Raw genomic sequence first — 14,020 nt, forward strand, 5'->3', positions numbered from 1 at the left:
TTAGCGTCACCTCTAGCACAGGGCCTGATCCTGGAGACCTGGGATCGAGTCCCACGTCAGGATCCCTGCATGGAGCCTGCTTCTCTCTGTGTGTGTCTCTCATGAATAAATAAAATCTTTAAAAAATAATATAAGATGCGATTAAAGCTGGGTTTAAGAACCGTGAGTTCTCAGAGAAGCAGTCTGCACGACTGCACCACCTGCTGTAATCCTACCCTTCCACCCGTGGTAGGGGTGTTCCCCGCCAATCTCCCTGACCCAGAGGGCCAGGACAGTGATCTGCCTGCCCACCTATTCCTCCCGTGCACAGGGAGGCGGTGGGGGCGTCCCAGGTCCCAAAGGAGAGCAGGGCCACGGCCTCTCTTGGGCATCAGCACCTGGCTGGTCCTCGGCCTGAAGATGGGGACATAGGGCCTGGCTCCCCCTGGGGACTTCCCCATAGTCAGGGGGTTCCGTGAGCACCCAGCCGTGCAGGAATGCAGTGGCTCTGGAGGAAGATGGCCCCACCCAAACAGGTCCCTCTCTCAGACCTGACCTCCTCCACTGCCACCTTCAGGGTCAGGACTGAGGGCTCCCCAGAGAAGGTGGTGGGAGTGGCCGGGTCCAGGTCCTGCTCAGGGCTGCACCCCTAGCACCCGATTCCTCTCCTGTGACCCCATGTGCCCTTGGGGGCCTCAGCTGTCTTCTTGGAGTAGACACGTGGGGTTGCCTCTGGCCCTCCTACTACCCCCCTCACCCGGAAAGGAGACAGAGGGTAAACCACAGGCTGAGTGACACCTACCACACACCCTGGTCCTCAGGAATAGAGCCCACAGCTCTGGGCCTCAGATACGCACAGGGGCCTCTCGGGTTGCTCAACAGCACCGTGGAGCCACGGGGCCACGGAGCCAGCGGCACTTTGCGTGTGAGCCATGCACGTGTTCTGGGAGACGAGGCTTCTGGAAAGGGCTCATTCTGCCAAGGATAGAAGAGCAGAGACAGAAAGCCTGCTGTCCTAATCACAGGGTCAGGGAGCTTGCCCTGTGATTTGCTTCATGTGTCTCCAAATGAACATGATTAGTCCAGCACACATTTGCCAAGGAACCGTGTGCCTGCTGTCCCTGGCCTGCATCCTAGGCAGACGTGGAGCTATGATTGTGACCATTTCGTACAAGACCCAGGAAGCCTGGTGGGCAAGGGCCCCGCTTGCTCTGAGATGGAGGGGCTGGTTTCTTTCTTTAGGTGGGCGTGATGGAGGGCCTCCCTGAGGAGGCCTGGAGCATGAAACGGAGCCATCTCAAGTGCTCCACCAAGGGGCAGCGAGTGCAAAGGCCCCCAGGCCAGATCTGCCAAGACCAGCAAGCATGGGAACCCCTGGGCAACCTGTTGTGCAAGCCTGGAAGGCCCGAGAGGTGCTAGAGGTCCGGCTGCCCCCTCCCCAGCATCATGCCTGCTTGTGCCTGGGGAGAGGGCTCACGTCCACATCAGGCCTGGACTATAGGATGTTGACATTTCTAAACATAAAATGATTCTCTGACTTTTAAAACATCCAAGAGTGACCAGAAAACAGAATGCCTCATGACCCCTGCCCTGCACTTAGCTGTCACTGTAGCAAGCTGCCACTGTCTGTGGGACCCAGGAAATTTGGCAAGAATCCCCTACCCCTGGACAAGCAGAGCAGGACTGACTCCATTTTGTGCTACACCCGCCACCTCCCCTATAACCCCCACATAACCTGCTTATTGCTTAAGGTGCTGCCCCACCCTAGTCAAGCCGCTGGGCACACCCTAATCAGAAATCGGCTCCTAACAATGTAACCCTGCCTTCTGACCACAGTAACAGGCCAGCTCAAGTGGATACTATAGGATAAGGTGTAATTCAATCGGCCACCTGCGTGTGGACCGACATGACTGTGCAACTTTCTGCATATCCCATGGGCCACTGGCCCCTATAAAGCTGCTACCCCGCTTAGTCTCGGGGTCCAAGTCCCTGCTCCGCTGCATAGGGTACCCTTGGACCCAAGCTCGAGCTTGTAATAAACCCTCATGTGTTTGCATCGGTGTCGGCTCCTTGGTGGTTTCTCGGATTCACGATCTTGGGCACAACATGTCTGCTCCAGGCACCAAGTCTTGGGCTGGCCACGGCCTCTCCTGGACTCAGGCGGCCGCACCCAGACCAGAGACCACATGGGCATTCACGGTCAGCGGCAAGCCCTGCTTGTGGGCTCCCACAGCATTCCACGCCCACTGTTGTGCACATGGGGGACTGGAGTTACCATCCTGGGTACCCCACATGTCCCTGAACCCGCGTCCCTTCCCAAGGATGCCTCTCGGTGCCTGACCACCGGGAGCCCGTGTCTTCCCACCACTTCACGGCGCTGTGCCTGCACTCATGGCTGGTGGCCTAGGGGGCAGAGTGGGCCTGACAACTGCCATTCCATCTCTGACCCCAAGGCCCAGGGACAAGGAACGGAGACTCTCAGAGGTATTGCAGCCCCCTCCACCCACTGGAAGCCCCTTGAGGGTGCACAGCTGGCCCAGGGGCCCTAAGGAAGGCTGCTAGGCTCCCGGGCTGCCTGTGGTCCCTCCACAGGCCACCCACCACACTCCACCTCCACTCAGCCACCCAGAGCCCGGTGCTCAGAACGAAAGAATGGTGGACCATGTGTGACCCAGGCCATGACCCCATCTTTGTCCTGCCAGGTGACCACTCAGCACCCAGATCCCTGAGGAGGGCTCCCCGCCCCCATCCCAGGGTACTAGAAGGATCTACAACCCCCAGCACTGATTGGTGACAGGCTGTTGTCATATGACAGGAACCTGCTGATAGAACTTGCCATTTTGGTCTGTTTTCAGATTAGATCAATTCATGGTGCTCTAAATTACGCAAATTCAGAACCTGTCCTTATGGACACTGAGGAGTGAGGATGGCGTCCTGGGGACGCAGGAAGCTGAGCTTCTCCACTGTGTCACTGGAGAGACGAGGTCACCCTCGAGGCTGTCCTGACCCAGTGTGCTGCGGCTATTGCTCATCAGGGTGTGAGGTCCACGTCCTCCCCTTTCTCAAGTAGCCCCCTCGGCTCAAGGATCCATGGGACGCCCCGGTGTGGCTGGGAAACTAATCAGGTGTAACCCTGCCTTTCTGGAACGTAGGGTCCAGCTCTGCTCATAATAAAACAGAACCCCCGATGGGGGAGCTGCCTCTGGGGTCTGTTCTCCCCACGTGAAGGGCACGAGGGGCATGGTAGGTCAGGCCTGAGCCCCCAAGGGTCTTCCCTCATGGAGCAGAAGGCCTGCAGCTCACAGTGGCCCTGCCTGTGTAACGGAGGGCTGGATGCTGTGAGCGAGGTCCCCCAGGCTCTGTTGGCCCCGGACCCCACCTGCTCTGTGGGGCCATCAATGTAGGAATGAGTCAGGGACAGATGGGGCTGGGCAGGGAAAGGCCCCAGAGTCAGGCTCCTACCCATCCCAAGAAAACTGAGATGAGACAGGACAAACAGGAAAAATAAACCCGGCTCCCTGGCTCCAAAATGTTAGGGAGTCTCCCCCTTTCATGGCTACTAAGTGATCACAGAAATCCCAGATGCAGAGAAATGTTATGGGGGAGATATTAACCAGAGAGAAGGGAACCCTTGTTTGTGCTCATGTCATTTACAAAGAAACACTGGTTTGTTACAAGTGCACCATGTTTGTCCTAAACATAGACATGATATTTACAAATACACCAGATAGCGACAAGAAATTTACCAGGTTCCCTGGTCAGTTTCCTATAAAAGTAGGTAAAAGGCCTCAGTGGCAACCCTGCTGGGACCCCTCTCACTTTTGAGAGCTTTCTTCATCTCTGCTTAATACATTTCTATCGCTTTTCATTCTTCTACTCATGAGACAAGAAGCAAGCTCTCCCCTATCAACGTCCCCCCCCCCCGCACTACCTCCTTGTTGGATACCTCGAGGCTCAGCAGCACGCACCTGGGGATACTGGTGAGGTAGGTCATGACATTCTGGAACTCCTTGTCGGGGACGTCGCTGAAGGCCGGGTAGTCTGGGAAGGTGATGACGGGGCTGCCGTCCTGCCCCCGCCCACCTGGGGAGAGAGCGAGGCAGCACTTAGTGCCTGCGTCCACCCAGAATGGATGGTGTCTTGTCGCAGCTGGGCTTGCTCATTAGGGAAGAAACGTGTGCTTTTCAGGGAAACCCTTGGCGTGTACAAGAGTGACATGTGTTCCAACAATCCCCTATTATCTTGTCCTCATGGGGCAGCCACCCGAATATGCGGCACTTTTCCTCCCAAACGTTCCCTGGGTTCCTGCACACGATTGAGATGGTGCCGCCTCCTCCCACAGGCATCCCACTTGCTTGCTAATGCTGAGAAGTAGTTTTCTGTGTTTTGTAAAGGATGGCAGCCACTTTAAACTCTGCACAACAGTCGGTCTCCCACCCTAGCCGACCTCCTGAGGCTCTGCGTGGTCTGTGACCCACCCCCTCAGACAACTGGGACCAGAGGGGGCCATGACTTTGGCAACGTGAGAGGGGAGGGCACTGGGCAGGGGAGGGGGACCAGGGGGACTTTTCTGAGCCGCGACACAGCAAGGAAGAGTTGGGTGTGGGCCCAGAACCTGGGAAGATGATCTTGAAGAGGAGGCTGGGTTTGCTCTGGGGCACATGGGGTCTGAGTTGTCCCACAGACAATCGGAGAAGCAGTGGACAGGCCAGAGGCCAAGAACACCGAGGAGTCACCAGGCCCAGCTTAGAGTCTACCTGCTAGCCGGCATGCTGGGGCGGCTGGAGATGGCTCCCTTGATGGATGGCCTGTCTCCCCCTGCCTCGACCACCTGTCTGGCCTGTTGGATGTGGCACAAGTGATGCTGGGAAACTCTTGAGGCTGGGCCGCAGGATATAGCAATGTCCATCCTCCCGGTTCAGAGCTCCTTTGTGGATGCTGGCCATCCAGGGAGCAGCAGCCTTGTGGCCACCACATGCCAGGGAGCCCAACCAGCTGGGGAGGGAGCGGCTGGCTTCGTGCAGGGAACCAGAGATGCCACGTGTGTGAGTGCAGCACTCTGACTCCAACCAGCTGTGCCACATGGGGCAAAAGAACCACAGGAAGGCCCTTTCTGAATTCCCACCTATGGAATTAACGATAAATCAATAAAAGGGTTGTCTGGACCTCCCTAAGCTTGGGGGCAGCCTGAGCAGTGAGCGTGGGCTCACCACATCCTAGACCTCACTGGAGCGCATCCGGGCAGCCCCCCCCAATCCCCACGGCTCAGGCCCCAGGGGATCTCCCAGTGTTTCTCAGGCATGTCCTCAAATTTCTCACTGATTTACAGCAAAGTCCAAAAGCACCAAGTCTGATGCCGTTGATGGAATTATGCTGAAAACCTTAGTCTGTGTAAGTCTGCAGGGGCGAGGGGCTGAGCACCCACACACCGTGGAGGTGCTGGTGGCGGGATGCAGTCGGGTGCCCTGAACCGGGGAAGATATTCATGGTATTCACTGTGGGAGGTGCTGGAGGTGCCCGGTAGGGTGTAAGGGGGGGGGGGGGGACTTGCCTTGGGATGGATCCTCACTGTCACTCAGCCAGATCCCCATGTGAAGGAACCCTATGAGAAGCAGCAGGCAAGGTCAGGCTAGGTCAGGCCCACGGGGAGGGACCCTCCTCATATCTGCAACATCCCTGCCTGAGCTATTGGCTGGCATTTGCATAATAGAAAAGCTGTGTGGAGGGGAGCCTTAGGGCCATCCTGGGGCTCTGCTTCCTCCCCAGGTAAGGCCAGGAGGGTGGGATTATCACCTAGAGGAAGGTTAAGGTCATGAGTATGGGTCACTATGCATCACACCTGGGGCTTTGGGGTCCTCAAAGGGCAGGGCGGGCAGGTGGCAGGAGCCTGCACAGGGCCTCAGCCCCCGAGGCAGCACCCCCACAGTGACGGATGCGCCCTCCTGTTGATAAGCCCCCCCTGAGCTCCCCACTCTGTCCTGCTGAGAACCTTGGGTTCCCACTGTGGCCCCTAAACCCTGGGCCACATGTCAGGCTTCCAGCCCAGGGCACAGGCAGGAGAGCTGGAGAAAGGCTAGGGCAGCCCCTGGGGGTGAGGACTAGTCTTGGGGCTCAGGAGGGGAAGGGCCGCCTGTGAGTGGGGCCACTTGCCTGCAAAGAGGAGCCTGTGATAGGTTGTTTTGTCCCAATGGGGCACCCGCATAGCCGTGAGCGTGGCCCACTCAGGTGCTCTCACACCCTTAGCACCTACCACACTCTGGCACTGTCTGGTGGCTGGGGTTGCACACCCTGGCCAGACGGGACAGCAGGTGATCTCACGGGGTGGAGGTAACACCTCGTCCTGAGGAGAGGGTGCAGCCGCAGAGGGTCTGGGAATTGGGACCCCAAGGCAGGCTGCTGCACTCCGGGGCCTTCTCTGCAGAGGCTAGGTGTGCTCTGTTGGGGAGGCTCCCAGCGGCTGGACATTGCAAGAATGAGGTCAGCTTTGCCCTGTTCCTACTTCACCCGCTGCAGGAATGTTCTGGACACCGCAGGCAGGAGCGCTTGGGCTCTGTCCCTCTCAGGACCCCAAGTGACCTCCAGCTGGCTCTTCTATGGCCCCAAGCCGCCTACCCCCACCACAGGCATCGCATAGCCTCTCCTGGCCCTCGGTGAAATCCAGAGCAGGCCGTGCTGTAGGCCTTGTCCCTGGTTCCACCACCCGGACCAGGCCCACGTCATCACAGGAAACTGAGAGGTACCTACCGCTTGGCACAGACCCTCCCTCCTGCCTGCCCGCCCGGCGCTCACCAGACAGATATGCAAAGCGTTTCTTCAGCTGGTCCTGGATGTCCGCGGCACAGAGCGGTGTGATGTCCTGGTGCATGATTTCATCTGCAGGGAGAGCAGATAGACACCGTGTCATTTGGTGGGAACCACCTCACACAGCCACGCACATCCATGAACACCTGACAGGACCAGCGGTCACGTGCTCGGAAAAAGGGATTTGAGTTTCCAAAGCACAGAAACCTTTGTTTCTCAGCACACAGAAAGCTAGGTGCTGGGTGGTTCATCAATATTTAAGATGCGGCATGAGGCAGAGAGGAGGCAGGCAGGCGGGAGGAGGGATGGACGGATGTGCAGGCAGAAAGGTGCAGGGATGTGAGGGCGGGGAACTAGGACGAGCCACCCGTGAGCAGTGCCTGGCGTGCAGCCCCCGGGAGCACACGGCCCCCGCCCCTGCCGGCGCCCCAGGGGTGGCTGGGCACATGCTCAGCCACTGTGGCCCAGCCGAGGCCTGCAGGTCAGCAGGGAGACTTGGCCGTGGCACTGCGTCTGCAGCCTCCATACACACACAGGGACATGAGGCCTACCCCGCACAAGGGGCCCCCACCTGTCGGATGCCGAGCGGTGCCCAGGGGTCCCTGAGCCAGATACTGTTGCAGACAGGAGAGGCAGCAGGGCCACCTCAGGGGCCTGGGGGCGACCTGGCAGCAGCCCGAGCTGCACCCTGGAGACTGATGGGAAGCAAGGAGGTTTTTGGAGACTCTGGGGAGCCTGGGGTCCGGCAACCAGATGTCCCTGCAGAGTGTGTGAAGCTGGGGTGCCGGCCTCAGTGCCACACCAGTGATCGTGTGCTTCACAGCCAGACCCCCACTGAACGGCAGAGTTTGCATTCTGGGGCATTAGCAGCATTTCTGTAGAGACTCAGGACCCGTGTTGACCACTCTCGGATTCTCCCATGCCCAGTAGGAGGCCCAGGCCGTGAACAGCCTGGAGAAACCGGTCAGGGAGCTCTTCTGGCCCTGAACATCACCCCGGAGGCAGCAAAACGCTACCTGCCCGGAGCAGCCTGAAGTCCAGCTCTTCTGGTCTTGCAAACAAGCCAGAGTAAACAGGTGACACAGTTGGGCACACAGGCAGCTCTCTGGAGCAGCCACGCACCCTGACGGCCCTGCTCCTGACAGGCGTGCCACTGCCTCTTGCCCGGCCCCGCAGAGTGGCAGTGGGAGGATCTGCGGTCAGGAGGGGGCAGCAGCTAGTGTTCTTCACACTCAGAAGGGCGGGGCCTGCCCGGCCTCCCCAGCACTGAGGCCGCTGCATGACATTTCAGCAGCAGCTCCCCTGTGGGGAATGAAGGCCCTGAGAGAGCTTGGACAGGTTTTCTGAATTCTGGACGAGGGGATGTGCGCTGGCCACATGTTTGTTTGCAGTGCACAGCCCAGATGGGACGGGGGCTGGACGTTCAGAATTTCCTTCTCCACTGGAAGGAATAGCACAGTTAATACTGCACCTGTGCCACCGTTCGTCGGTTCAGACTCTGCGATCCCAGAGACACATGTTATCAAGCACAGACCGTGGCTGGTAAGGCCTCTGGGAGTCTGGAGACAGGTCCAGAGCAGGATTGGAAGCAGCCTGGATTCTGAGTGAGCAAGTCCCTTCATGGGGACCCAGCGTCTGTGACGATTGTAGTCTCCAGTCTGTGCCAGTTCCCAGACCTCCCCACCACCCAGACCTCAGGATTCCCGCCAGACTCCACCAGCCCACGAGGAAAGATGACCATGGGCATCCAGGTCTCTGATGGTGGATGCTGCACGGTAATCCTCAGATGGCGTCTGTGCCCAGCTACCCCGGTGGCACAGGGCTTTCCCACGTGCTAGACAGGGCTGCTCTTACTGATGATTGCTGTTCTGTGACAGAGGGACAGTCCCACTGGCTGGATCATCACCAACGTGAATTTGGTTTCTTGGAGAGACCTCCCTGGGCCTCGTCAACCACTCTCCTCTGGTTGCTCTCCTGTTCCCGGAACTTCTCCAATGGGTGGGCCAAGGTCCTTCAGGCTCGGGGACTTTAGCCTTTACACGAGCTGCTCCTAGTGATGCCTCTCCCATATCTGCGGGCCAGTCCAATCTTCCTCAGTTCCTGCCAGAGATGTCACCTCTTCAGGGAAGGCTTTCTCCACCCCCTGGCCTGGGCTGGGCCTCACAGCCCCTTGCACACCCACCAGAGCTCCTGCGGACCCACTACTCAGGCACTCAGCAAGAGATGCATGACACAGTGACTTCCCAGAGCAGCATTTGGAATCCAGCTAACTCGGCAAAGTTCTTTCTGGCACTCAACACAGGTTGGCACAGAGTCTGCAGAGCTCACGGGGTGCTGACCGCTGGGACGTGTGGACTGGTGGATCCCACACTGGCCAGGCTTCTGGGGCAGATCTCATTCTAATACTGCATTTAGGTCTAAGACCCCATTTAGGTATGACCGAGAGCATCACTCTGTGCATAGCCTGTGCTGGGAATGGCACAGAGATAAGTCCGTTTGTAGGGACTCCATCTAAGTGCCACTCTGCTTATGTGGTCACTGGACACCCCTCCATCAGCTGAAAATAAAGACCAGGGCATGTGGTTTGTGTCACTGTCACCTAGTGGCTCCTGCGGCCCCCTGGCCATGGCCAGCTCCTGCCCACCCTGCATCCTGATCTTGCTCTGGGACGGGACAGGTTTACCCTTCGTAGCAGAGGGCACACTGTGACCACCGGCTCAGCAGGAAATGGGGGGAGCCCCCGTGCAGGAACGGGTAAGCCTCCTCTGGTGCTCCAGTGTCAGAGGTCTGGACAGGAAGGGAGTCGCCCCACCCGCTGGCCCAATAAAAGGGTCAGGCAGGGCCCCACTCCTCAGAGAACCACTCTGTGCGAGCACAGTGCTGCGTGAATAACTACCCATCTCACCAGATGCAGAAGGAGACCCCAGGTGATGAGCCAATCCCTGGGTTGATCTGAGGGAGGCTCACAAGGGGCACAGAGAGGGCAGGCAGTGCTGCCTGTGGGGCCCCCCCCAGGGGTGGGGCTGGGTGGGCTTGGAGGCCTGCTCACCCCTGGGCAGGAACCTCTCCTCAGTTCAGCTCCAGACAAGGATCTGGGGGAGAAGCTCCACTACTGCAAGCTGCTCACACGGTTATGAACAGGCCCCCTTCTGGGCTGCAGTCTTAGAGGGCAGGGGTGGCAGTACGCCCCATCCCTAGAGCCTCCTCCCAACACAGTGAGACCACCTGCAAGCACTCCTCCTCCTGCGCAGTGACTGCAGAGCTTGCTTTGAGGACAATTTCCTAATGGAGATGGGGCTGCATTGGAGACTCTGGCCACGTCTGTCCGCTCCAAGGACCACGTGACCCTCAGCTTTGCTCAGTGGGGTGGCCACTCCCAGGACCAGGGCCTACAGTAGATGGAGGGTTTGTGGGGGCCCCGAAAGCCCACTTACAAAGAGTGGACCATCCTAGGCCAGGTAGCCCCTGCACCCCAGGAGAAGTCTCGATTTGGGTTCAGCAGCCCTTCCCTGCTGCTTGCTGGTGACCTTGGACCCTGCTTAGAAGCAGCAGGTGTGGGCAGTAGCAGAAGCCTTTGGCCATGCTTGTACAATTGCTTGAAAGTCCACACCTGAAGGTTTTTTATTTTCACTCAAAATACAAAGTCCAAGGTGGAGTGACACGTGGGTGGGGTTCTCACACTGCCAAACGGATCCAGTGGTCTCCAAACCAGGAGCAAGGTGTGTGCAGAAGGCACAGGAGGAAGGAGAACACAGAGGAGTAGAGTCCTGCTGAGTAAGAGGGAGGCCCCCTGCTCCTTAGGGGCTGCGTGGGGGTTCTGTGCTGCAGCCACTCCAGATGCCCAAGGTCCAGGCCGCTTGGGTGGTGGGTTCTCCCAATACCTGTGTGTTCCTCATGGTCATTTGTGACTGGAGTGGGTATGACCAGATCCCATTACAGGTAGTGCATCCTTAACTCAGGTCAGCAGATGTCCTCATCTCAGGAAGCAAATCCTCACCAATTCTTAGATACAACACCGTATAGAAAAAAAGATGCTCAGGCAAAACTGCATCGTGGGAAAAGCATCTTCCACTGCAGAGAGCTTTCAGTCCCCAGGTACCCACTCAGTAGGGACGTGGAGGCTGGACAAGGCTGTGCCAGGGCCGTCTGCTCTCTCCTGCCCATGGCCACCCTGCATTCTCCACCCTACCTGCCCCATGTGGGCACAGTCACTGAGTGGACCCAGTGCCAGCTGCCCTGCCAGGTGATGCTGAGCTGAGCTCAGACCTGTTTCCAGTCCGGCGGACGGCAGGTTGGAGGTGGTGTGGTCTGTGGCACACTTGGAGGGTTTGTCTCTGCCGTAACAGCAAACCCCATCCCGTTCGTCAACGCCTATCCTAGGAAGGCTGTCTGCTGGGTGCGCCTGCAGGATGCGCTGTCCGCATTCACACTGGGCCAGCTGTGGTGGGCGTCCCCGCCCACAATCCTGGGCATGGGATTGTGGATGTCACAGCACATACTCGATGGGTTCTGAGCTCTGAGCTGGACGCAACTTAGTCAAAAACAATGTTGGAACACAGTCCCGTGGAAGTTAAGTACACTACCTCTGCCCTGGTGAGCAGGGCCACAGTAGACACCCGCATAGGGGCCACTCACCTCTGTCTTTGCCGAGGGCAGGCAAGTCAGCCCCGATGGCCCTCGGAATCCTCCTTAACACCAGCTTCAGGTGGCCTGACTGAGTCTGTGGAGATGGCACCCAAGCCATGGCCAGGGCAAGTGGTGCTCAGCACCTGCCGTCCCCCAGACCAGAGCATTTCTTTGGCCCAACTCTGCAACTGGGGACAGACGGAAGGGGCCGTGGGCTCTGGGGGCTGGCAGGGAGCTCCTCCCGCGCTCGTGTTGGAGTAACATTGGAGAATCGCCCACTGAAGACCCGGCCTTCAGGGAGGTTCTGATACGAGCCCCTGCCGACCTCCCCCAGCCCGCCAAGGTCTCCCGTCAGCCAGGAGAGCAAACATTACTTGAGCGTCTGTGCAATGACCACTTGGTGTAATGGAAAGTACCGGAGGAGTAAGAGCCTCCTGAATGCACAGGCTGGCGAGAGCAGCCACGAGACGTCTCGGTTGATTCCCACAGAAGCCTGTACCTGGAAGTGGTGGTGACAGCATTACCGAGTGCTCTTCTTGTATCCACGCATTTGCCACAACCATCCAGGAGGCAGGAGTGTTATTATTTGGACTGGGCAGTCCTGAGCTGGTTTCCGTATCACCGTGTCCTGCTCGCAGGGTGGCTGTGCATGGCAGTGGCGCGTGTTCAGTTGTTACTAATGTTTGGGGCTGCACAGCCTGCCCTGTGCCCTGGCAGGTTCTGGGCCTTCTAAGCCACCGAGGGGGCGTGCTGCGTCAAGCCCACAATTCTGTCCACGGTGTTTTCTCCTCGGCTGCCGTTGCCGAGAACAATACAACCGCAGGAGACTATTTGCTTCTAGATGGCAGAGGACGTAGACGGCAGTTGTCACCACTGCCCATGGTGGCCTCTGCGGCAGGCGCCGAGGACCTGCCAATGTCCTCCCCAGAAGGGGGCGGGGCATGGAGTGCAGCCTTGCACGTGCATACCCGTGTACCAGATGGGCACAAGAGAGCAAACTGCATACACGATGATGCGGGGAATGCTGACGAATCAGAACGGGCATGAAAACATCTCCCCCCTTCAGTCAATGTCAGATGTTTCCTTAAGACCTTGTTTCAGGGATCCCTGGGTGGCTCAGCGGTTTAGCACCTGCGTTCAGCCCAGGGCATCATCCTGGAGTCCCAGGATCGAGTCCCACGTCAGGCTCCCTGCAGGGAGCCTGCTTCTCCCTCTGCCTGTGTCTCTGCTGCGCTTTCTCTCTCTGTGTCTCTCATGAATAAATAAAATATTAAAAAAAAAAAAAGACCTTGTTTCAGAACCAGATTCAAACACTGAAGCCCCTGTTAGACGAGATGGTTGGTGACCTGGGCTCTGATCCCATGAAAGTGCCCCACAGATGTGCAGGCTGACACACCCCATGCTTGCATCTGGGCCACACACCAGCCCCTGTTCTTCCAAGTCCTCAAGCCCCAGATTCCATGTTTGGGTGCCAGCTGTCAGGCTTCTCTGCCCCAATCTAGGTGCCACCATGTGGGAGCCCTCCTTCGGTGCTGGTGGGGAGTCCCAGCCCCCTGAGCACAGCAAAGCCCAGAGCCACGTGCCCTCCTTGCATTCACACCACCTTGGGCCTTTCCAGACCATTCCTTGGGCCTGCCTGTGTGCACGAAAGTCCCTGTGTGGGTAAGAAACCTCTGCATACACTTGCTGTGTGTGGCTCACCCTGACTGATTTGGCGGGGGGGCGCACACTCAGGAGGCCCCACGCGGCCAGAGCTTTGCCTGGTTCCAGCTCTTGAAGTTGAACGTGCAGTTTGAGTGAGGGAATCGCTGTGACGCGCAGGGTAGGAATGGCGGGTGTGTTCAGGTGAGCGTGGTCCCACGGTCTGCCCTGCCCTTGGGGGTCCCCAGACCTTCGCTCCTGTCCCTTTCAGCATCTTTCTTCCTGTGTCCTGGGTGGGCTAGACCCCCTCTTGCAGCCCAGATCAGCTTACACGGGCCCTGGAAATGGGCACATTTTCAGGTGAAATGGCAGCAGGGCTGGGGCACCTCACTGGGCTCAGTCCCCCTCCCAGGCCTGAGGCTTGAGGAAGATGGGAGGTGGAGGTAGGGAACCCACAGGCACATACTCCAGGCCACCCCACAGGCTGGCCAACCAAGGCCCAAGGGTGGCCTCTCGCCTACGGCTGCAGGTCATCTGGTGGCAGTGGCAGTTCACCTGCCTGTTGGGTGTCCACACTGGCAGGTGCCTCCCCAGCCGCCAGGACAGGGCAGAGTGCAGGGAGGGAGGCTGGCCGCACAAGGCTGCCACAAGGGTGCTGCGTGGCCTGACCCTTTTACCAAATCACCCCATTATGGAACTTTCCTGTGTGGTCGTCACAGATGTGGCCTTCAGCCAGGCGGCTGCTTTTGGAGCACAGACTGGTTTTAAGGTCCACAAAGGTAAACAGAGAAATGGGCACAGACCTGGAGCAGGTGGGTGTCTGTGAGCCCAGCATAGGCCCTACCCTGACCACAGCCCACTCAGCTCCAGGTGTCCCCCAAGCGGGAGGGGAGAGGGTGCGGGGCTGGGGACCAGGGGATAAGATGCCACACCACTCGCTCCTCGGTCCTGGGCTGCTGTATGTCATGGAGCT

At 58.5% G+C, this 14,020-nt stretch overlaps 1 protein-coding gene across 9 annotated transcripts in view; it reads right to left on the bottom strand.

Moving 5' to 3' along the window:
• MCF2L (MCF.2 cell line derived transforming sequence like) overlaps nucleotides 1–14,020 on the bottom strand; it is a 95,040-nt gene that overhangs the window by 46,745 nt on the left and 34,275 nt on the right. For 6 of the 9 annotated variants that reach the window (XR_005984046.1, XM_041730942.1, XM_041730940.1 and 3 more), the window contains exons 2-4: nucleotides 6,769–6,852; nucleotides 5,531–5,581; nucleotides 3,948–4,062 (exon numbers count right to left, since the gene is read on the bottom strand). Coding sequence is in view for 8 of the 9 variants with exons in the window: in XM_041730942.1 (XP_041586876.1) it covers nucleotides 3,948–4,062; nucleotides 5,531–5,581; nucleotides 6,769–6,852 (250 nt within the window). In the remaining variant the exon portion in view is untranslated. The remainder of the gene's footprint in view (nucleotides 1–3,947; nucleotides 4,063–5,530; nucleotides 5,582–6,768; nucleotides 6,853–14,020) is intronic. The other 3 variants (XM_041730946.1, XM_041730947.1, XM_041730948.1) reach the window with 1 other exon arrangement.

The sequence above is a fragment of the Vulpes lagopus genome, chromosome 16, assembly GCF_018345385.1.
Source record: "Vulpes lagopus strain Blue_001 chromosome 16, ASM1834538v1, whole genome shotgun sequence".
NCBI classification, from domain to species: Eukaryota; Metazoa; Chordata; class Mammalia; order Carnivora; family Canidae; genus Vulpes; species Vulpes lagopus.